This window comes from Canis lupus, chromosome 17 (assembly GCF_011100685.1).
Source record: "Canis lupus familiaris isolate Mischka breed German Shepherd chromosome 17, alternate assembly UU_Cfam_GSD_1.0, whole genome shotgun sequence".
Classification (NCBI taxonomy): Eukaryota; Metazoa; Chordata; class Mammalia; order Carnivora; family Canidae; genus Canis; species Canis lupus.
The window spans coordinates 52904330-52927684 of record NC_049238.1 but is presented as its reverse complement, the minus strand read 5'-3'; the positions used below and the strand labels follow the sequence as shown (position 1 = coordinate 52927684).

General features: G+C 40.9%; 1 protein-coding gene across 1 annotated transcript; it reads left to right on the top strand.

The window, feature by feature from the left end:
• Positions 1-1160: 1160 nt before the first annotated feature.
• On the top strand, positions 1161-23298 carry AMPD1 (adenosine monophosphate deaminase 1). Its single transcript, XM_038561841.1, is given in 17 exon segments — positions 1161-1182; positions 1185-1280; positions 2559-2570; positions 6320-6500; positions 7577-7742; positions 10543-10708; positions 14366-14585; positions 15468-15597; positions 16623-16817; positions 17103-17234; positions 17904-18067; positions 20138-20264; positions 20411-20574; positions 21236-21356; positions 22272-22445; positions 22663-22773; positions 23119-23298. Coding segments are annotated over 17 exon segments (2340 nt in total). The 3' UTR covers positions 23278-23298.
• Positions 23299-23355: the final 57 nt, after the last annotated feature.

The window sequence follows — 23355 nt, the reverse complement described above, 5'->3', positions numbered from 1 at the left end:
TGCCGGAAGCCTGATGCGGGACTGGATCCTGGGACTCCAGGATTACGCCCCGGGCCGAAGGCAGGCGCCAAACCGCTGAGCCACCCAGGGATCCCCTTTACTACTGTCTTTAATAAAAACTGTTACAGAGGTGCCTGGGTGGTGCAGTTGGTTGGGCATCCAACTCTTGGTTTTGGCTCAGGTCATGATCTCAGGGTCGTGAGATCCATCTCCTCTTCTCTGTGCTCAGCGGGGAGTCAGCTTGGGTTGCTCTCTCCCTCTGCCCCTCCCCCTCAAATAAATAAATACATCTTTTTACCTGGCAGTAATTATCACTTTGCTATAATTAGCCATAGCAAAGACTATATATTATTGTGGAAAGATCATGATATTTTGGTCCAGAGAGCATCAGCTTTGCCATTTATGAGCAGAATGGTTCTGGGAAGGTCACTTCACTTCTCTGAGCCTCAGTTTTCTCATTTTGGGAAGCAGGGACAAAGTACTTCCAAGATTGTCATTAAGATCAAATAGATTATGTCTGGAAAATACTCATGTACTATAAAATGCATCCTTAAAAGAAAGAAATTAGTCCTTTTGTAACAATATACAGAGTAGAAGTAACTGCACTCCAGATGGCAGTTGACTTTTCTCTAAGATTTGAAGTAAGTTTACTACCTAATTTATTGAATAAATTCTGTTGGGTGAATTTTTGTTAAATATAGGGTATCTCTAATGAAAGTGTGTGCGTGTGTGTGTGTGTGTGTACGTGTGTACGTGTGTATGTGTGTGAGCTGAGAACTCAATGAATACACTAGCATATTCATCAACCACAGAAAGCTTTTCTCATGACTGAAATTTTGAGGGCTTTGACATTCAGAGCCTGGAAGACTTCACTGTATTTCATGGGGCAGGAGGCGGGGGGGTGGTGAAAAATAATCATCAGTGGTGAGATCATGCAAGAAACCTACACTTGAGGAGAATCCAGTCTGTAGGAAGATTTAGAAAGTAATGAAGAGCAGTTCCTGACCGAGCACATATCTTCTCTGAAATCCCTGAGTAAAGACTGGAGGCTTCACCTGTTTTTCACTGTCCATTGCCTAAAGCTATAAATAGGACTGAAACTCATCTCTCTCTTTTTAGCAGAGAAGGGTCAGATTACAGGTGCAAAGCAAAATCATAAAATGACTGTCAGGGTATTTTATAGTCAGGCAGTCATCCCCACAGCCTCCTCTCTCCTCCTTCCTACTGTGCTATCCTAGAATCAAGGACCCCGGCAACAATGCCTCTGTTGAAACTTCCAGGTAGGTGTGCAAAAGTGTTTGGAGAGCTCAATTCTTTTAAATGCAACCATTCCTTTAAGTATCTTGACAGCCTTGACGATCCTTTATTTAGGATCAGAGTAGCTTTGATAATACTTTTCAGGAAGAAGCATGACATGATTTTCAAGGATTTTTTTTTTCTTTTTAGTTCTGGAAGGGAGGCAATTTCCTAAAACTGTGTCATGTGGTAGCATTTTTGATGATCCCAGTTTGAAAACTGGAAGATATTTAAAATCTACTCTGCTCGTCTAAACAAAGCCTGTGCCAGTCACTGTTCTGCGAAGGGTCCCGTACATGTCTCTAGCTATAGGATTAGTTGACAACCATGAGCATAGTGGAAATATTAACCCAATCATGATCCAGGTTTGTACGCATAGTAATTTTTTAGACTAATAATGTCTTTTTCATTATGAAAGAAATACATGTCTCCTGTGAAATACGAAAGAGAAATTACACTGAAAATAAAAGTAACACTCATGTAGAGAAAGTGGGAAATCTAGGAAAGTAGTAGTAAGAAAAAAACAATTACAGTCCCATTATCCAAAGATACCACTTTTCACATGTCAATCTATTTTCTATGCAAACTTAATGTATGTTTAAAAACATTGTTGTGATTATACTATATATGTCACTTTATATCTTGCCTTTTTTTTTTTTTTGGCTTACCATTATGACTTAATATTTTACCATGGTATTTTAAACTCTTCCTAAACACCATTGTGAATGGCTGTGTAATAATCTAGTTTTCTTAACTAATCCCTTAGGTCCTTTACAGTTTGGGTAAGTATAATTATACTTTGAGAACAATATTTGCACCTAAAGCTTTTTCCTTTTTTAAGGATGAAAATCAGTAGGATAGATTCTCAGTAATGGCTGTTTAGTAGGTGTTACTAAGTTGTTTACCAAATGGGCTATTCTAGTTTACCTGCAACCAGCATTGTAAGAGTATCCATTTCTCTAGATCAGATTTCTTTAAAATCACATATTACAAAGAGTACCTCTTTAAGATTATAAACATAAATTTAAAAAAACACATTAGAAAGGGAAAGAAGTGAAAGGGAGTGTTATGGCCATACTCCTAAGATTATTTTATGGCAGCAAACTGTAGGTGAGTGGAAGAATGAGCTATGATAACACACTCCATCACACCCTTTTCTTGTACCAGTCTATATGTTTCTATTCCAAAGCACTGATTAACAGCCACTATGACTTCTGAAGGTTGTTTATATTTTTTACCTTGTTTTATTTTACTTTATACAGCTAAAGAAAAACGTGAGTATGTTGGACTATTTTTCCTGCTATTTGCCAAAGTATCGATTTAAAAAATGATACTATTCATTAATTCAGAAACATGAGTATTTTTCAGCAGTGTTTATTAAATGATACCATTGAAAGCCAACAAAGATTAATAATGACTGGGGTGCCTGGGTGGCTCAGTCGGTTAAGCATCTGCCTTGGGCTCAGGTCATGATCCTGGGATAGAGCCCCTGGCATAAGGCTCTCTGCTCAGCGGGGAGTCTGCTTCTCCCTCTGCCCCTCCCCCTGCTTATGCTCTCTCTCTCTCAAATAAATAAAATCATTTGAAAAGAAAAAGATTAATAGTGACCATAGATATTACATAGAATAGCAAATGAACTCACAGATTTTCTGGACTCCCCCCAAAAAAACCATTTTTTAAAGAGAACTTCAGGGGATCCCTGGGTGGTGCAGTGGTTTGGCGCCTGCCTTTGGCCCAGGGCGCGATCCTGGAGACCCGGGATCGAATCCCACATCAGGCTCCCGGTGCATGGAGCCTGCTTCTCCCTCTGCCTGTGTCTCTGCCTCTCTCTCTCTCTCTGTGACTATCATAAATAAATAAAATTAAAAAAAAATTTAAAAAATAAATAAAGAGAACTTCATGGGGCATTCGTTTGATTTTTTTAAATAAAATAAAATGATGTTCTTCTTTAGATATAGATTAGCCAAGGGGGTCTATTGGATATTGCCTTAGGAAATCCTCAGCTCCAAGGCAAAACATTTCATGGTCAATTTTTGTGACCAGATAAAATAAAATCTTGCTTTAGATAAAACCATAACTCTATGTTCCCCTCCATCCTTTAGCTAACGGATAAGTAGGTCTGACTTGGAATTCCTCTCTGAGATGAAATGTAGCAGACAAAACACCTACGACCTGTCTTTCCCACACCCCTGAAGCACTGCTGGGAAATAAGCATGCTTTTCTGGATTTGCTGAGTGAAGAGGCAAGCATGATACTTTTTTTCTCAAGAATCTTGCACTTCCCATGTTGGTAATAATAATTCCCAACTTCTTAATAGTACTGTGTAGTTTTTACAGTATTTCTTGTTTAATTTTTATAACAGTTCTCTGAAGTTGACATTATTATTATTAGCATTCTCCTGTTATGATGATGAACATCAAGGCACCCTGTGATTATGTGGTTTGCCCAAGATCACACAGCCGCCACAGGCACGTTTTCTCACTCCTTGTTTAGTGTTCTGGCTCAATCTTTCCATATGTAAATCTAGATGTCCTATCCTCAAGACATTTCTGCTTAGATGTTCCATTCTCTCAAATGCAATATGTTCAAAAAAGAATTCAACAATTATCTATCTATACAGACCCAAGGGAGTCATCTCTCCTTTATTATCCCATGGATTCAGATTGTCATCAGATCTTATCTACTCATCTTGGAAATACCAGTTTCACTCTTTCCTTCTTACAGTCATCACCACTCCCTGAAATATTTTTGAAAGGCAGAATTCATGAATTAAGAGTCAAATTTCAGCTGTGGTTTCATGAAGTCCAAACAACTGGTTGATTCAGTGGAAGGAAACGTCAACCATATAATTTGGGGGCATCATGTAAACCACTTCTTGAGAGAAGAGTTTCTAGTTTTCAACTGTCTATAGTGGCCTAGGGAGATGCAACCTTAGTAAAAATAGTAATGTTTAAAAATATGAAACAAATGAATATGTGCAGTCTTAGGTAATTACTTCTTGTTCCAGAAGAGCCAGATCTCAAGCAAGTAGGATTTGGTTTCTGGGCATCCATTTCCCTACTGTCCCTGAGACTTCCAACAGCATTGCCACAGACCCACTATGACAAGCCAGTTGTGTTCTCATCCTCATCCTCATCCTCATCCTCATCCTCATCCTCATCCTCATCCTCCTCATAATCATCATAACCAACTAGCCTAATTTTATTTGCCTTTCATGGTGCATGAAGCCTCCTCTGACTTCTGCTTGCTATTCATCCTTGAGGTGCATGTGCTTGCTTGTGATTCTCATGGACGAGTGATATTAATTTCTGGGGATCAGTTAGTAGTGGGATTGGGAGGCATTCTCAGGCTATCAAATGTATCTACGTGGGGTTCTATTTGGTCCTTTGTGGATTGTGATACTTATCAAAGAACCACTCCATAGCATCCAAAGATAATTTTCAGCTTCAGGCAGTGCTTGAGTTTAATGAGGCAAATAGACACATGAAGTTCAGCCAGTATAGTGGATTTCTGTTATTCTCCTGTGACAAGTCAGGTTTTGAAAGCAGTCTGATTCGACAGTGTTGGTGAAGTTATGAATCAATTGCTATAATTTCCAATGTATGCTTCAGCCTACACTAAATCATATCATTTATCCTTTCCTTAATGGCCCAAAGCTAATCCCGAATATCTGTCTGACCAATGCTATCAAATTGCACTATTCAGTTTGAGCTGGTGCTCTTTCCTCTGTAAAGCATTTTCATGTACATTGCAACAGCCTATGAGTGAGGTTTTGTAGGTATTAGTATTACCACTTAACAGATAAGGAAACTAAGACAGAGGAAGACAAAGGTGTTGGTAAGTGCAGAACAGGGACTTGAGCATATCACACTTGGTTAAAATTGAAAATGTGGCACTTTGGAAATCTGTATAGATATTAATGGGGCGGAATTGAAGGGATCTTTCTTTTTGCATGCAGTTTGCTTTGTCATTTTATGAAGAATGTTCCATCCTCTGTTGTTTCAAATAGATAGCTGTTTGCCATCCTCATTATTTGCTTCCGGCTCTTTTCTGAAAATGTCAAGAGATTTTTAAGTATTAGAGGTAATGACTATTCAGATGAAAACAACTGGGTATGTGGAAAATGCAGTGGAACCTAACAGAAGAGCAGATACTTGATGGCCATCATGACCCTAAGTACTGAAATTAGTACATCTTGAGAGTCTTGGGGCTAGTCATTGCCACACTAAAGGTCACTCCTCCACCCATTCTAAGAATGGCACCTCAGTTGGAAGAGCTTGCAACTCTTGATCTCAGGGTTGTGAGGTCGAGTCCCACAGTTGAGTGTAGAGATTACTTAAAATAAATGAATAATTTAAAAAAAAGGATGGAAAATTAAGGCATATAAAAGTAAAATTGGCTTTCTAAGGGCTATGTGTCCACAAGAAATGGATCTGAGTAGTAAATTTCTGAGCCTCCCTTTCCGCACATACCAGCATATCAAGTTGTCAGGATTTGAAATTATGTGTGAGAGAAACACAGTATGTGTTCTATGGGGAAGAAAGACCCAAAGGACACATTTATTTCTCAGAACTACCTACTTCCCTGATTCTATTTATGAAGAAAAACTCCAAGGACTGACTGACAATCCTATTCACATCTTCACAACCATCAGACTCTGCCAATCTGATGAGAAGGACTATGTTGCGTGGTTACTATGAAGTCAGATTTAGCCCTGCCAGAGGCAGGTGATCTTATATTAAGTGCTAGTCCCACAAGAAGCCAATCCCATCTTTAGGACCTCTTGAGATGTGCTATAAGAATCTGCCCTGTGTCTCTGAGAATGGATTTCCAAGCCACTCGCCCAGAAACCTCTAAAGAGAGAGCAGGCATTGAGCTCCAACACGTTTCTGAGACACTAGTTAGAATATAGGAGACCCACACCCCCAGGGCAGTCGTTAACACTGTGCCTTACACACAGCAGGAACTCTCTGACGATTTCTGACAAAGGGCTTACATGCTAATCTGTGAAAACTTCTTTTAGAAATTGATGACACATTACGCAGCTTTGCTGAAAAAGTGTTTGCCTCTGAAGTCAAAGATGAGGGAGGCCGGCATGAAATTTCCCCCTTTGATGTGGATGAAGTCTGCCCAATTTCTCATCATGAGATGCAAGAACACATATTCCACCTGGAGGCCATGTCCACCTCTGTAGAAGGCAGGAGGTAAGCAGTATAAGGGGCTTGTTGGGACACAGAGACACCGGAAGGGGAAATGTCAGGGCAGATGGTTCAGTCTGAATGATGATTCAATATGGAGGAGAACCTCTGCTAGAGCTAAAAACTCCTCCTCACTCTCCCCAATACCACCCCCCCCAGCCCTGTATAAGCTATGACAAGGTTAACAATGACTACAAAGAAGACAGTAGACCTCTTGTGCTCATCCATCTTCCTTTCGTTGAAACCTCCCTCTCTACCTAAGCAAGAGGACATGAGCTCTTATGCAATTGTTCCAAACCACAATGGGCTGATGGCGGCTGGGCAGACACTCAGTTTACACACAACAGGTATAGAAACCAGAACTCAAGAGCCTCATCTTCAGAGTTCGGTTTGAGCCAAACTTAGCATTGTGCTGTCTGATATGAATATTGCCCTCCAACCAGTCTGACACCCTCCAGGCGATAGAACCCTCATTTCTGCCCTCCTGCCCTGGCCATCCTTTGCTTTTACGTCTTTAAGGAAAGAACAACAATCCACCTTCTTGGGCATGCCCCGTATGACCTAACTAAAGTCTTGGGTAAAAGCAGAAACTCAATAAATACTTGTTGATCTGAGAAAGTAATACTAATTAAGCAACTTATAAGTTCCACACACTAAATCTCACCAAGTTCTTATAAGGTAGGCATTATTACACTATTTTTTCAAACGAGGCAACTGAGGCTCACAGAATTTAGGAATAAACACAGAATGACACAGGTAGTAACTGACATAACCTATCCTAATGGTGGTGCCCAGTCTGCCCATCTGCTAAGAGCAGATTGCCTGTGAAGAACAAGATCATGCTGAAAGCCTTCTAGCATGTTCCCGAAGGCCCACTGTTCCAAGGGGTACCAGGAAGAAGGGAATAGTCATATAGATACCTCTTCCCATATGGCTGGATCCTGTTTCTGATACCCCACTGACATTTTAATTTTCACATTTTGTCCCGAAAATGAAATTGGAAAGTGAAATATCAATCTATTACAATGAAACTCCCAAGGAGGACAAAGTTAAATCCTTTTGTTTTTGCATTTCAAACCCAGAAAAAGGCGTTTCAAAGGACGAAAGACCGTTAATTTGTCCATTCCACAAAGTGAAGCGTCTTCCACCAAACTGTCCCACATCGATGAATACATTTCTTCATCTCCAACCTACCAGACTGTGCCTGATTTCCAGAGAGTGCAGATCACTGGTGATTATGCCTCGGGGGTGAGTTGCTCCTTGCCTCTCAGATACAGCTGCTGGGAAGACACAGCTGGATTGTTTCAGCTTCCTTCCCTTTCTCCCCTTCCTACTGAGGAAGGCGAGAACTAACTTGTCCTTTGTTATACTTCCTAATTGCCTCTCAATACCAATAAGCTATAACTGATATTTGTTTTACATCATTTACCCTCCTTATCTCATTTGCTCATTTACCAACCACATGGAGAATATGTGGTAAAATGCAGTGTGTGTTACATAATACACTAGACAAATTCTGGCACAGGAGGCAATGTGAACAACTGGTGGACTAGTCTCACTGAGGATATGACAAAGACAGAGAGTGAGCCTTGGGAGGCACAGAGAGCTCTTGGGAAAAGATGGGCCCTAGTATAAAGAGAAGGGCTGCTGGTAGCATAAACCAATCAATGAAAACCGATTGGAAGAAAGACAGGGAAATGAGACAAGAAGAGTGGAGAGCTCCGAGAAAAGAAGGAAGATGAGAGAGAATCTAGAAGACTCTAACTGGGCTATTGTTTTGTTTTTTGTTTTGTTTTTATTTTGACCAACGGTCATCTCCGATTTCATTGCATATGCTTACACAGTAGATGATTGCCTGGAATAGACTTGAGTTATGCCACAGGGATAGTAAACTCATGTCACAAATAACTTGACCTGCCTGTCCTATCCAGAACAGTTGGCAATTAATAAATCTCTGCCACATGGACTTGCAGAATCAGCATCATATTGGTGAAACTGATGGTTAGCTATCAGTCTCTGCTCCAAATATAGTTTTAATGACCAGTCCTAAGCCCCCTTCTCATGTAACTGACCCACTTTGGGTCAGTCCCAAGATACTGAAAAGTGACAGAGCAGGGAAATGAACATGATTCTTGTTTGTTCACTTTCTGTATGATAACATGGGTGCTCTGTATATGACAGGTGTTTTCTATGGTACATAACTGAAAGGAGATGTTTAATAAAGAGACAGGGAAAACAAAGTTTGGAGAACTCTGGAGTTTAAAAAAAAATAACATAAAGACGAAGAGACAAACAGGTACCTCTGTGCTTGATAGAAAAAAAAAATGAAAAGAAAGAAGAAGGTTGGAAGGACAAGGTTTACAGAAACCAAGGAGTAGCTGCTTCTCCTCTGAAAGCTGGAGGGCACCTGAAACCTGGCCTGGAGTCTTTGAAGAACTAATGTGTTGCTATACCTGTTGGCTGAATGTGACTGAACTGATGAGCAACACTCTACCACACTATAGCCTGTGCTGCATAGGTCTTCTCCCTTGTAATTGAACAGAGAGGCAGAGGGATCAGAACTAAGTTTCCAAAGCCATTGATCCCTGATAATCAAATGATTCCATTTAACCAGGTCTTATCGAGCACCTACCCTGCGCTAGGCATTGTGTGCTAAGTGCCGAAGACACCTAGGTGAATAAGATCCAACTCTTATTCTGGAAAAGATAGATTGGTGGTCCCTTACATGGCAAAGGAAAATGCATGCCACATTGAAAGCAGAACTCTAACTCTAGCACCTGTGCCAGACTCTCTTGGTCAAGGTCAGCAGGCCTTTAAAGAGTTCAACTGATTAAGATAAATATCTGGACCTCAAACACTGGGAACACGCTTATATTGGTCCCAGAAGGTCTTTGGGCTCTGATGATGAGCATTCAATGATTTCAAGTTAGGATTCCTTGGGCATGCCAGGCCCAGCCAGGACTTGGGGATGAGGCATGGGAGATGCCAGTTTAGGAAATTTCCAGCAATTCTAAGAAAATGTTACTCTAGAATCTTGCTATTTTTAGCCGCTGATAAAAATCTCCTTAAAACCATCTGGAGGGGATCCCTGGGTGGCTCGGCGGTTTAGTGCCTGCCTTTGGCCTAGGGCACAATCCTGGAGTCCCGGGATCGAGTCCCGCGTCAGGCTCCTGGCATGGAGGCTGCTTCTCCCTCCTCCTGTGTCTCTGCCTCTCTCTCTATCATAAATAAATAAATCTTTTTTAAAAATTAAAAAATTAAAAAAATAAAACCATCTGGAAGAGGGGTGGCCAAGTAGTGAAGTTGGTTAAGCGTCTGACTCTTGGTTTTGGCTCAGGTCCTGATATCAGTGTCCTGGGAGCAAGCCCCATGTCAGCTTCTGTGCTCAGCGGGGAATCTGCTTAAAGATTCTCTCTTCCTTTCCCTCTGCCCCTCCCCGCTCTCTCCTAAATAAATAAATAAATAAATAAATAAATAAATATTTTTTTAAAAGTTTAAAACCATCCAAAAGAATAAATGATGCTCTGATCCATCTATAGCTACAGAAGGCAGGGCATGACAGGGTTGGAGGGATGTGTGATACTTTATTCATCCCTGAATATTGCCCTCATTGCCCAAAAAGTAGTTTGAATTCTCAAATTAGAGTCATATCATCATCTTTCAGTTGAAATATTGTCTTCAGAAGCCCATACGTAAAACATCCAGATACTACCTAGAAGGAAGAAAGTACTCTCCATGTTAGAATGGGATCTTTTCATCACATTTGCTAGATAATCATTGGTTTCTGGCAAAAGCCCCAAACAAGACAAGTTGTAAAGAATTGTAGAACAGGTGAGTTTTAGTGGAAATGGAAGAATTGGACAAACTTCAAGACCTGCTCCTGGAGGAGGACCCAGGGCCCAAGTCAAGTAGGAAGCAGCCGGGTAGGCAGGCAACGCTCGGCATGGGCAGCGACAGCCAGGAGAGAGAGGACCTACCAAAGACAAACTGCACTCACTTCTTGGATTTTCACAGGAACAACTCTGATACTCTGACATTTTCTTGGCAGGTGACAGTTGAAGACTTCGAAGTGGTTTGCAAAGGTCTATATAGGGCATTGTGTATACGGGAGAAGTATATGCAGAAGTCATTTCAAAGGTTCCCTAAAACTCCTTCCAAGTACTTACGGAACATTGAGGGTGAGGCTTGGGTAACAAATGAGAGCTTCTATCCAGGTAAGTAATTTTCTTATGAGGTGTATGAAATAGATCTTTAGATTTAACTACTAAACATCAAATATGCCCCTAGATTGTGGTAGTGCCCCCTCCCCCTTACCCATGGTTTGGCTTTCTGCAGTTTCAGTTACCCAAGGTCAACTAAGGTCCATAAGCAGATGGTCCTCCTGATTTATTGTCAGGTCAGTAGTAGTGGTCTAACACTTCACAATGCCTATGTCATGCACCTCACTTCATCTCATGTAGGCATTTTACCACCTAGCATCGTCATAAGAGGAAGGGTGAATATGGGGCAATAAGATATTTTGAGAGAGGCACCTGGGTGGCTCAGCTGATTAATCATCTGACTCTTGATTTTAGGTCAAGTCATGATCTCAGGAGTCGTGAAATTGAGTCCCACGTCGGGCTCTGCGTTCAGCAGGGAGTTTGCTTGAGATTCTCTCTCTCCTTCTCCCTCTGTCCCTCCCCGCACTTACACTCTCTCCCTCTATCTCTCAAAAGAAACAAAATCTTAAAAAAATACATTTTGAGACCATATTCTCTTAACTTGTATTATAGTAAATTGTTCTAATAGTTCTTTTTTTTTTAATTTTTATTTATTTATGATAGTCACAGAGAGAGAGAGAGAGGCGCAGAGACACAGGCAGAGGGAGAAGCAGGCTCCATGCACCGGGAGCCCGATGTGGGATTCGATCCCGGGTCTCCAGGATCGCGCCCTGGGCCAAAGGCAGGCGCCAAACCGCTGCACCACCCAGGGATCCCTGTTCTAATAGTTCTATTTTATTATTTGGTGGTGTTGTTAATCTCTTACTGTACCTAATCTATACAAAAATGAGTAAGTTGATAGACCAGGAGCCCATTAATAGGTATATGTGTATGTAGGAAAAGGCATAGTATATACAGGGTTCAGTACTATCCACAGTTTCAGTCATCCACGAGGGGTCTTGGAACATATATCCTACGGATAAAGAGGGATTATTGCATAAATAATCAAGTCTAAAAATAGTCGTCTTTGGCTCCATTGCCTCTCTTGCCCACATGCATAATCACATGATTAATTCCATATAAATTCTCTCAAAATGTGCCCTCTTGGCTATTCCCCAAACTCTGATTTAGGCCTCTATTTCACCTTGTCCAGATAATTTCCATCGTTTCTGACCTACTCTGTTAAATTTTATCTCACTCCCTTTTGATTCATTTTCACTTTAGTGCCAGTTATTAAAACACAGATCTGAGCATATTCTTCTCCTAACAAAAACCTTAATTGCTGCCCATTACCCACAAAAATAAGTCCAGTCTTTACCCTGGCAGTCAAGGCCTCCCATCAGCTGCCCTCCGAACTCCATTTTATTTATTGATTTTTGGACTTGCACCCTAAACCTATTTATAAACTGACCTTACCTCCCCCACCTCTGTTCTGGTTGGAAGTATTTCCTGTTCTCCATTTGGCTCAGAACTTTCCTAACCCTGGACTGTTGTCATGGCATTCCCCATGCCCGAAAAGGGGAATAGTACGTTTTTTCACCATATGTCCAAATATTCAGATACAACGTCATCTTTCAATGTACAGCCCAGATCCTATCATTTCCTGCTTTCCTCTTACCTCTGAATAAATCTAAACTATATGTTTTCACTTTCCATAGTACTTTGTTTGCATACCTCACTTTTTACTTCCTGCTTACATTATAAAACCTTATATAATCAGGTTTTAATAATTATACAGATTTCTATTGTATCACTGTATTATAATTTGTTTAACCAATTCTCATTTTAAGGCATTTAGATTCCTAACTTTTAAAAATTTACTTCCAATAAGACTACAATAAACAGCTTTGTATAAACATCTTTGTGCAGTTGCTTTACATCTTTCAGATTATACTTCTAGGATTGAAATTTCAAGGGAGGCAAATATTAAAGTATTTATGACCTTCAGATTGTTCTATCATTAAAGATTTCCAGTTCTGTAACTTCTTCTCTATAATTCCTTTTAATATTAAAATCATATTAAACATGTATCCAATTTGGTAACGTGTATAACCAGTTTACCTATTTTCTATAATATCGACACATAGGATATCTGTTTTGCCTCTGTTTCTAATAAATTATGCTTTACTTCTCTAGGAAGTTTAAGTGTAAAGTTTTGAAAATTAAGATTTGACACAGCAACATATTGTTTCACTTCTTTCATGTACCTTAGGTCCCAGTTTTGAATAGAAAATACATGACTTTTTCTTTCTATACTATTTTTCCCATTCTGGCCATTAGTCATCCCTTGGAAACTGGAGACTTTCCGATGCCTTGGGCACATACTTGTTGAAAGTAAAGGCTAAGTGCATTACAGGCCATGACAACATAAAATTTGTTCTTGACTTTTTTTTTTTAATTTTTATTTATTTATGATAGTCACACGGAGAGAGAGAGAGAGAGAGAGAGAGGCAGAGACATAGGCAGAGGGAGAAGCAGGCTCCATGCACCGAGAGCCCAACGTGGGATTCGATCCCGGGTCTCCAGGATCACGCCCTGGGCCAAAGGCAGGTGCTAAACCGCTGCGCCACCCAGGGATCCCTGTTCTTGACTTTCTTAGACTGAAATTGTTAGCACTGGAAAGAAGGGGATATTTACACAAAATCCCATCTCAATTCCTTTGGTAGAAATTGTATGTGCTTTAAAAGGTGGGCAACATGTTATAGTTATAATAAGAACTATGATTCTTATGGTAAGAATTTATTTTATATTTCCATTTAAACCACTCTAGGTGGAGCACAAAAGGTCTTTAGTGAGACTATTCTGTATGATACTATTAGAGTGGATACAGGGGCACCTGGGTGGCTCAGTGGTTGAGCATCTGCCTTTTGACTCAGTGCATGATCCCGGGGTCCCCGTAGGCAGCCTGCTTCTTCCTCTTCCTGTGTCTCTGCCTCTCTCTGTGTGTCTCTTATGAATAAATAAATACAATCATTAAAAAAAAGAGTAGATACCTGTCATTATACATTTGTCAAAACCCACAGCATATACAACCCCAAGAGTGAACTCTAAGGTCAACTATGGATTTTGGGTAATTAGAACCTGTCAGTGTGTGTAACAAATGTACCACTCTGGTGGAGGGTATGGATAGTGGGGAAGGCAGTGCCTGGGGTGGGGGTGATTAGGACTGTGTACTTGGTGCTCAATTTTGCTATGAATCTACAATGCTCTAAAAAACAAAGTCTATTAAAAATAACCACTCTAAATTAAGTCTTGCAGAGAAGGTTGGCTTTATTAAAATTCTTTTTAATTCTACTTTTTAATTGTAGTTTGAATTTTACTTCTATGCAATTATTATAAGCTAATAAAATGTTCTAAACAAGAAGTCTTTGATAACCTATTTTAATAAATAAAATTATTTGTGAGTTGTATATGAATTATGTGAACAGTACTTCTAAAAAACTGGAAAATCATTCTTACACTACATAAAATCTTATAGTTATTTTACACTACTAATTTAGTCACCTTTGAAAATAATATAAAAATAAACTCTAGCTTAGCACTGGATAATTATAACTTATGACATACAGGATTCCAAACGAATGAGCTCTTACAGCATTTCATATTTTGGTTCTTTTTATGTGGCCATTTATCATATTTCTTGATATATTACTCTGTGTTCTATTGAAAAAGTCTTTACCCCTCCTACGAAGAATGGAGAAGACCCCTTCCGAACAGATGACCTCCCGGAAAACCTCGGTTATCATCTCAAAATGAAGGATGGTATAGTGTATGTCTATCCTAATGAAGCAGCAGCCAGCAAAGATGAGCCCAAGCCACTTCCTTATCTAAATTTGGACACCTTCTTAGATGACATGAATTTTTTACTTGCTTTAATTGCCCAAGGACCTGTGTAAGTGTTTAATGATGCCTGAACTACTCCTCCTACCACTACTACCCCCATCCCTACCACTAGCACTACTACAACTCCTAGTAAGAATGAATATATACTATGTTCAAACACTATGTTAAAGCGTTCGTGCACATTATTTCCTCCCTCCTCACCATGATTCTATGAGGCGGGTATTTTTATAATTGGAGTTTTATAAGCTGAAACTTTGATGAGTTAAGTGATGTGCCCTAAGTTACACAGCTGGCTGAGCCAGGATTCAAGCCCAAATCCTCCACCTCCAAAGCCAGGGCCCTCTGCTCTGAGCAACATTTTCTTTTGCCTGGCCTTTTATTTTTATTATTTTATTTATTTATTTATTTATTTTTATTTATGATAGTCACAGAGAGAGAGAGAGAGAGGCAGAGACATAGGCAGAGGGAGAAGCAGGCTCCATGCACCGGGAACCCGACGTGGGATTCGATCCCGGGTCTCTAGGATCGCGCCCAAAGGCAGGCGCTAAACCGCTGCACCACCCAGGGATCCCTGCCTGGCCTTTTATTATGATGATGATTATTTAAGTAATCCCTACACCCAATGTGGGGCTCAAACTCACGACCCTGAGATCAAGAGTTGCATGTTCGTCTGACTGAGCCAGCCAGGCACCCTTCTCCCCTGGCTTTTCAATGCCTTCCCAAACCCCCCCTCATTATTTTGTCCAATTTTGATGAAAAAGATTGAGCCCCCCAGGAGCTCAATACTCTTCAAATGAGATTAGCTGCAAGCTGAAATGTTTGTTCCCATAATTATTTCTTGTAGGTCATAAGGGTCGTGATGGTTTGAAATTGTGTCTATCTCCCTTCAGTGTCTGAATGTTTCAGAGTTACATGATTTAATTTTTCACAGTAAGACCTACACCCACCGGCGCCTGAAGTTCCTCTCCTCTAAGTTCCAGGTCCATCAGATGCTCAACGAGATGGATGAGTTAAAGGAGCTAAAGAACAACCCCCACCGAGATTTTTATAACTGCAGGAAGGTAAAACACTGTCACTGCTCAGAGGTCCCTGCTGGGCAAAAACACGAACCCAATTAGTTCTTGAGTGGGATGAGAAAGATAGTTTCTCTGTAATAATTGTAAGATTCCCAGAGGTCCAATGGATTTAGCAAAAGCAGATGAATTATTCTAAAAGGTTAAAATGCCATTTCTGCTGTTTTCCACACAGACAGGTGTGCTACATTCTTGCCATAAAAAGTTACAATGATTGTGAACAACAAAAATAACAAAACAAATGAAATCTCAAAAACTGCTGTTTTAGGATTTGGAAGATCTTTATTCTTGTCCTTTTCCTTCTACTTCCTGACTCTAAGATATTGGGGGAAGTGATGAAATATTTCTGAGTTTCAGTTTCCTCATTTGTAAAGTTGGGAAATATATCTGCTCAGTCTAGCTCACGAGGACTATGAGAAGAATCAAATGCGCTAAGGATATGGAAAACTAATCAACTTAGAAATACTTGCGAGATGTGTTCTGGGCATGTAAGTCACTGCAAGTGAGGACAGACCATACACAAGCAGATATTTGGGACCAAATCATGGCTCAGCCACCTGCATAACCTTGTGTAATCTATCAAATGTCCAGCTTATAAAATTGCAATCATAAATATATTCAACTCCTAAATGCCACCACCAGGCCATGGCTTCATCATTTCGATTCTTTCTCCCTTTGGGGCTGACAGCTGTGGTAGTTATTTCATTTGGGGGGTGGAGAATCGTCCTCAAGAATTTTCTGTGGATCAAATGTGGGGAGTAAATTGGACGTACAGATATATCCAAGAGAAATGGGTATTACTATTACATCCACCTAACTGGTCACATTCTCTCAACCGTAAAAAAAGGTGCTATGGGTTCTTTTCTGCTGGGACACCTTCACCAGCTGTCAGGTCACACCCCACTATTTATTCCTTTCTCCTGCCTTAGTGGGGTTTGCAGGCGCCATAGCCTCTAACAGAGCAGGGTAACTAAGGCTGATTGCTGGTTTTCTTTCTCTGAATGTACATGCAGGTAGACACCCATATCCATGCAGCTGCTTGCATGAACCAGAAACATCTGCTGCGCTTTATTAAGAAATCTTACCACATTGATGCTGACAGAGTGGTCCACAGCACGAAGGAGAAAAATCTGACCCTGAAGGAACTTTTTGCCAAATTAAAAATGCATCCCTATGACCTGACTGTTGATTCTCTGGATGTTCATGCTGTAGGTTGAAAAGATCATGCCAGTTTCATGCTCATACCCATACCCCACATGCCTTTCTCCTAAAAACTACCCCCTTCTCAGAGCCTCCTTAAACCATGTTGGCTGACCATGCTGGCTGAAAGCACCCACAGACAATTTTGAGGTTCACTCATTGTCAAATGTCCCAGACTCCATTCTTGGAGCCCAACCCCTTGCCCTGTTCCCAGGCCCCTGCTGCTTGTGGCCATTCCCCAGCTCTCTATGTCCTAGCAGCTCTGATAATGATACACTTGCTTTCCAATCCAGGGACGCCAGACCTTCCAGCGTTTTGATAAGTTCAATGACAAATACAATCCTGTAGGAGCAAGTGAGCTAAGAGACCTCTATCTAAAGACAGACAATTATATTGATGGAGAATATTTTGCCACTATCATCAAGGTGAGGAGGAACCAACCAGATCTCTGGTACTTGGCCTGGTTCTTGAGGAGGGGGAGGAAGGGAGGGAGGGAGAGAAGAAAGGAAGGAAAGGTAGGAGACAAAGGAAGGGGGAGGTGTGCTATCCCTGAGGCCAAGCATCACAGACATGAATATAAGAATGGAAATGCCCACTGTAATGATTTTTAAAAGACTTCTGTTCCGAGGCTAGAGAAGCTGAGGGTGTGGACTTGGGCTGATTAAGGACTCTTCTGGGCTCTGGGAGTTGTAAGCCTGGAAAGAGGTGGGATCGGAATTCACTCTCATCTTCAAAGCCCGAGCACTAGGACACAGAAATGACATGGTGGGCTTGGGAGATGTGTGCTTCGGAAAATAGAAGGCATAAGAACAACTGAACATCTTTTGCAAGTGCCATGGATAGGATACCTCAGCATCCTTTGTCTGACGTTTTTACTTTCTGGACTCCATTACGTCTGATCAATCCCTCACTGATTAGATTCCCTTCATCTCTCAATTTCCTTAGATCTTAACGTGGAATAGTTTCCCTCTGACTTCCTTTCCACATCCTCTGATCTCCTTATTATCTACCTCCTCTCCCCAGACCCCACAGGTTGAGATCCCTGAGGGACTTGTGCGAATTCCTGGCTTTGGACTATTCTCTTGGCTTTGCAGGAAGTAGGTGCAGACCTATTGGAGGCCAAGTACCAGCACGCAGAGCCCCGCCTGTCAATCTACGGCCGCAGTCCTGATGAGTGGGACAAACTGTCCACTTGGTTCGTCCGTAACCGCATCTACTGCCACAACATGACATGGATGATCCAGGTCCCCAGGATCTAGTATGTATCTTCCCATTGGAGCCCCTAAAGCCTGACTTCATCCCACCTGTCTCACCTCCTCCACCCACACAAAGAATAGGCAGCAGCACCTGTAGACACAAACAAGCTTTGTTAAAGTGGCACTCGCTGCCGGGCCCTGGGTGCCTGCTTTTGTCCACTCTGGGTTCAGCACTCTTGACCAGAGACAGGAGTTAGGAAGATCATTTCAGTTCAGTTTTCTAACCAGAAAGTTTTTGGGTTTTGTGGTTTTGAAACACAGGACTTGGGCATCTGGGTGGCTCAGTCGGTTAAGCCCCCATCTTTGGCTCAAGTCATGATCCAGGGTCCTAGGATCGAGCCCCACATCAGGCTCCCTGCTCAGCAAGGTGTCTGCTTCTCCCTCTGCCTCCACCCTGTTTGTGTTCTCTCTCGCTCTCAAATAACTAAAGTCTTTTAAAATATTTTAAAATAAATAAAACACAGGACTTTAGGCAGAGCACAGAATAACTTAGTGAGAATATTTAAAACTTAGCTAGGATAAGAACTATGTACATTTTATTATATTTTTTCTTTCTCTTGGTCTTCCTCTTGGTACCCCATTCATTCTTTCCCATGCTTCTCTGGACTGGGATGTAGCCTTCTTGTATCAGAATCTCTACTACCGGGATCCCTGGGTGGCGCAGCGGTTTAGCGCCTGCCTTTGGCCCAGGGCACGGTCCTGGAGACCTGGGATCGAGTCCCACGTCGGGCTCCCAGTGCATGGAGCCTGCTTCTCCCTCTGCCTGTGTCTCTGCCTCTCTCTCTCTCTCTCACTGTGTGCCTATCATAAATAAATAAAGTAAAATTAAAAATTAAAAAAAAAGAACCTCTACTACCATCTGCTGATTGTCTCATGCCCAAGTGTTCAAGATCTCCATAACCAATGAGTATTTATCAATGGTATTACCACCTGCTAATTGCTCAGGGATGCTCAGTGTCATTGATCTTTTATCCAACTTAAGGGTTTATATATTTTCTGGTCACCTGCCTCTGTGTTCTATGTTTCCTGGCAATGCAAGAATTTTTTTCCTGTTTCTTTAGGCAAAAAAGTAACTTTTTAACTGGAGTAGAACTTCCTGTCTAGTATCATTAAAGCAGAGAGGCAGTAGTTGTGGTAGTGAGAAGCATGGACTCTGAACCTAGGCTGGCTGTATCCGAATCCTGGTTCTACTACTTATTAGCTGTGTGACCTTAGGCAAGTTTCAGGAGCTCTCTCTGCCTTTGTTTCATCATCTTTAAAATGGGGGTGCCTGACTGGCTCAATCAGTAGAGCAAGTGCCCCTTGATCTCTAGATGGTGAATTCAAGTCTCACATCTGGCATAGAGCTTATTTAAAAAATTTTTTAAAATAGAGTCATAATGGTACCTAACGTATTGAGTTGTTATGAGGATTTAATTCACCAATATTTCTGGCCACTTAAAAGAGTGCATGGCATATATTTGAGTGTTGTATTAGTTTCTTAGATTGCCCCTGACTTCAGGACATCAGAAGTATTTTTTTTAAATATTTTTTATTTTATTTATTTATGATAGTCACACAGAGAGAGAGAGAGAGAGAGAGAGAGGCAGAGACACAGGCAGAGGGAGAAGCAGGCTCCATGCACCGGGAGCCCGATGTGGGATTCGATCCCGGGTCTCCAGGATCGCGCCCTGGGCCAAAGGCAGGCGCCAAACCGCGGAGCCACCCAGGGATCCCAGAAGTGTTCTTAATAACTAGTTCATGCTCACCATCTTACACACCACAAATAAATCCCTGAATCTTCTGTGACATAGTTCCTATACTCTTCATTTTTTATCTGGACTTAGCTGGGAAGGTTAATATTTTTACCACAGAGGGTCTGTAGAAGAGAGGGGAACAACTGGTACAGCAAGAAATTTGTATCTCTATGCCTATTCTAAACTGAATCCCTCCTATGGCTAACCAAGAAGTGTGTACCTAGAATGGACACAGTCTTTTCCTGAACATGGCATTTGGCCTTGTGATTCCCTCATCCAGGGGCTATCAATACGAAAAATATTTTTCTCCTAAATTCTCTTCATTCTTGCCTCTAGTGATGTGTTTCGATCTAAGAATTTCCTTCCACACTTTGGAAAGATGCTGGAGAATGTTTTCATGCCGGTGTTTGAGGCCACCATCAACCCCCAGGCTCATCCAAACCTCAGTGTCTTCCTCAAGCATGTAAGCATGACCCATTAGGCCTTCCGATTGCTGTGCATGAACCCATACTCCCACCTAGCTGTGATTCATTTTTGCTGCCTTTGGGAGCTGAAAGCTTGTCTGAGGAGTTGGATTGACCCCATTACATGGCTCACTTTTCTGGACAGATTACTGGCTTTGACAGTGTGGATGATGAATCCAAACACAGTGGCCACATGTTTTCCTCCAAGAGCCCCAAGCCCCAGGAGTGGACAATGGTAAAGAATCCATCTTACACCTACTATGCCTACTACATGTATGCAAACATCGTGGTGCTCAACAGCCTGAGAAAGTAAGTAGACGAGAACTGGAGCTGGAAGGAGAGGATTCTATTTGACACATCTCTTTGCTCAGACATTGGTCCCTGGGTGGTCATCCCACTGTCCTGATGGGATGCTTCTGACTGGCCCAAATCAGACATTTCTTTCCCTTGTCTTTTTTGTTCAGTTTCTTTATTTAGTAGCAGGAATGGACATTTTGGAGCTGTCAGTAACTTTCACAGTCCCTTTTCTTTGGAAATTTGGGAATTGATACTAATCACTGTACAATTATAAAACTCCACACATTACCCTTCTTGATAAACTTGGGTAAGGAATAGAAGACTGTTATAACAGGGTTTTCTGGAAACATTTCCCCCTCAAAAGTGTGAGTAGGAGAAATGAGAACATGGTAATATTGGTAAATTTCCTGCTGAAACTGAAGGTAATCAGATCTTGACTTTCCTCCATACCCTCATATCCTTCGCTGCCTCTTTTTTCATAAGTCTGTGTTCAGGAAGAATTAAGATTATGATTTGGAATTGTCCATTTTACTGAATCCTTTAGAGGCCCCCACTTCCTTTTAGAATGTTAATTTTTTTCAACCAGATTTTCTTGTAAATCACTCCATGCCCAGAATTGCTACCAGGTCCTAGTCAGCCACCTGTGATTACTATGCCAATTCCCTTTCCCTAGGGAACGAGGCATGAATACATTCCTGTTCCGACCTCACTGTGGGGAAGCTGGGGCTATCACCCATCTCATGACAGCATTCATGACAGCAGATAATATCTCTCATGGCCTGAATTTAAAAAAGGTGAGTTGGAGACTCTCTTCCGAATATTAACTTTCATATTGGAGCTAGAGGAGTAATTTTTTTTTCCTTATCATTTTGTCACAAGTCATTATCAACACCAGAATCAAAGCAGAGCAAAAAAGATTTTTGAGGTTATGAAGTACAGTTCATTTTACAGAGAGGCCAGAGAAGTCAAAGGAGCTGCTCAAGACTACCTAACCAGTTAATGGCAGAGATGAATTAATGCAGGTCTTTGGATTTTCATTTTAGAACTCTGACAAGGGATAATTCAGAGGCACTTGGCTTACCTTAAACTGGTTTTTGCCAGATTTCTTGTTATATCATGTTTTCAAACGCCTCTTTTGAGAGTCAGAACTTTCTTGTAGAGAAAAAAAACAAAAAGCAAAAAACAATTGAGGGCATCCCAGGTGTCTCAGGGGTTTAGCGCTGCCTTCAGCCCAGGGCGTGATCCTGGAGACCGGGGATTGCGTCCCACATCGGGCTCCCTGCATGGAGCCTGCTTCTCCCTCTGCCTGTGTCTCTTCCTCTCTCTCTCTATGTCTCTCATGAATAAATAAATAAAATCTTTAAAAAATAAATTAAAAAAATAAAAAGTAAAGGTTGAATAAGCTCTGAGTTAAAAAAAAAAAGCAAAAAACGTTTCAAGGTGAAGTCTTTTCCCTGAGACAGACCATCTAACTTAGGCAAGTAAAAAAAAACATTTGGTTTGACCCAATGCTTCTGAAAGCTGATGATCCCAAATAAATTTATTCTAACTAGTGTTTATATTTAAAAAAAACTATTATTCTTCTTTACTAAGGGATTTAAAGAACATGTGATCATTCCGTTCAAAGCTAAAACTTGAGGGAATAACATTTCTAGTTTGTATCCCTTTTTCAACACCCTTAAATATTGTTTTTCACTTTTCCTTTTCAGAGTCCTGTGTTACAGTACTTGTTTTTCTTAGCCCAGATTCCCATCGCTATGTCGCCATTAAGTAACAACAGCTTATTTCTAGAATATGCCAAAAATCCTTTTCTAGATTTCCTCCAGAAGGGATTAATGATCTCGCTGTCGACAGATGACCCAATGCAATTCCACTTCACCAAGGTAAACATATGGAATCTTGAGTAATACAAGCATATTTGGTGGGATTGTTGTTGCCCATCCAGAATTTTAAAGTCAAATCAAGGGATTTCATTATAGTTTTTCTGCAGGACGCATGCTATTTAAAAATATATATGTTTGTTCTTTTCTTTCATTCATTCATTCATTCTTTTTCTTTCCTTCTTTTTTTTTTTTTGCCTCGTTTAAATATCAATCCAAGGAGCCCCTAATGGAGGAATATGCCATTGCTGCACAAGTGTTCAAGCTTAGTACCTGTGATATGTGTGAAGTGGCAAGAAACAGTGTTCTGCAATGTGGAATTTCTCATGAGGTAGACCTGTCCTTGACTGGTTGCCCTTCTGTATACGGGATCTGGTAACTGAGTACTGAAAAGACAGTACTGAACATGTAGAAAAATTATTCCACAAATCATATGCCATTACTATGGATACACTGGAAAGAATTCTTCTATTGCTCTGGCTGTGCCTTTGGCAAGGCAAAGAAAATACACTTGACTTCTCAGCAGACCATGCACATTGAGGCACTGGATGAGTGCTCTTAATGTTTTATTTTTTCCTTTTGTCAGCAAGCAGTATAGGGGAGGAAGAAGATATAATTATAGTCTGTATCAGGATAAAGGGACAACAATCATTCTGCTTCCTTTTTTCTCTTACAGGAGAAAGTAAAGTTTCTGGGTGACAATTACCTTGAGGAAGGCCCTATGGGAAATGATATCCGGAAGACAAATGTTGCCCAAATCCGCATGGCCTATCGCTATGAAACCTGGTGTTATGAACTTAATTTAATTGCTGAAGGCCTTAAATCGGGAGAATAAAATAAATAAACCAAGTAATAATGTGGGTGAGATTTTCTTTAGAGACTATGAATAGTAACAGTTACCAGTTATTGAATC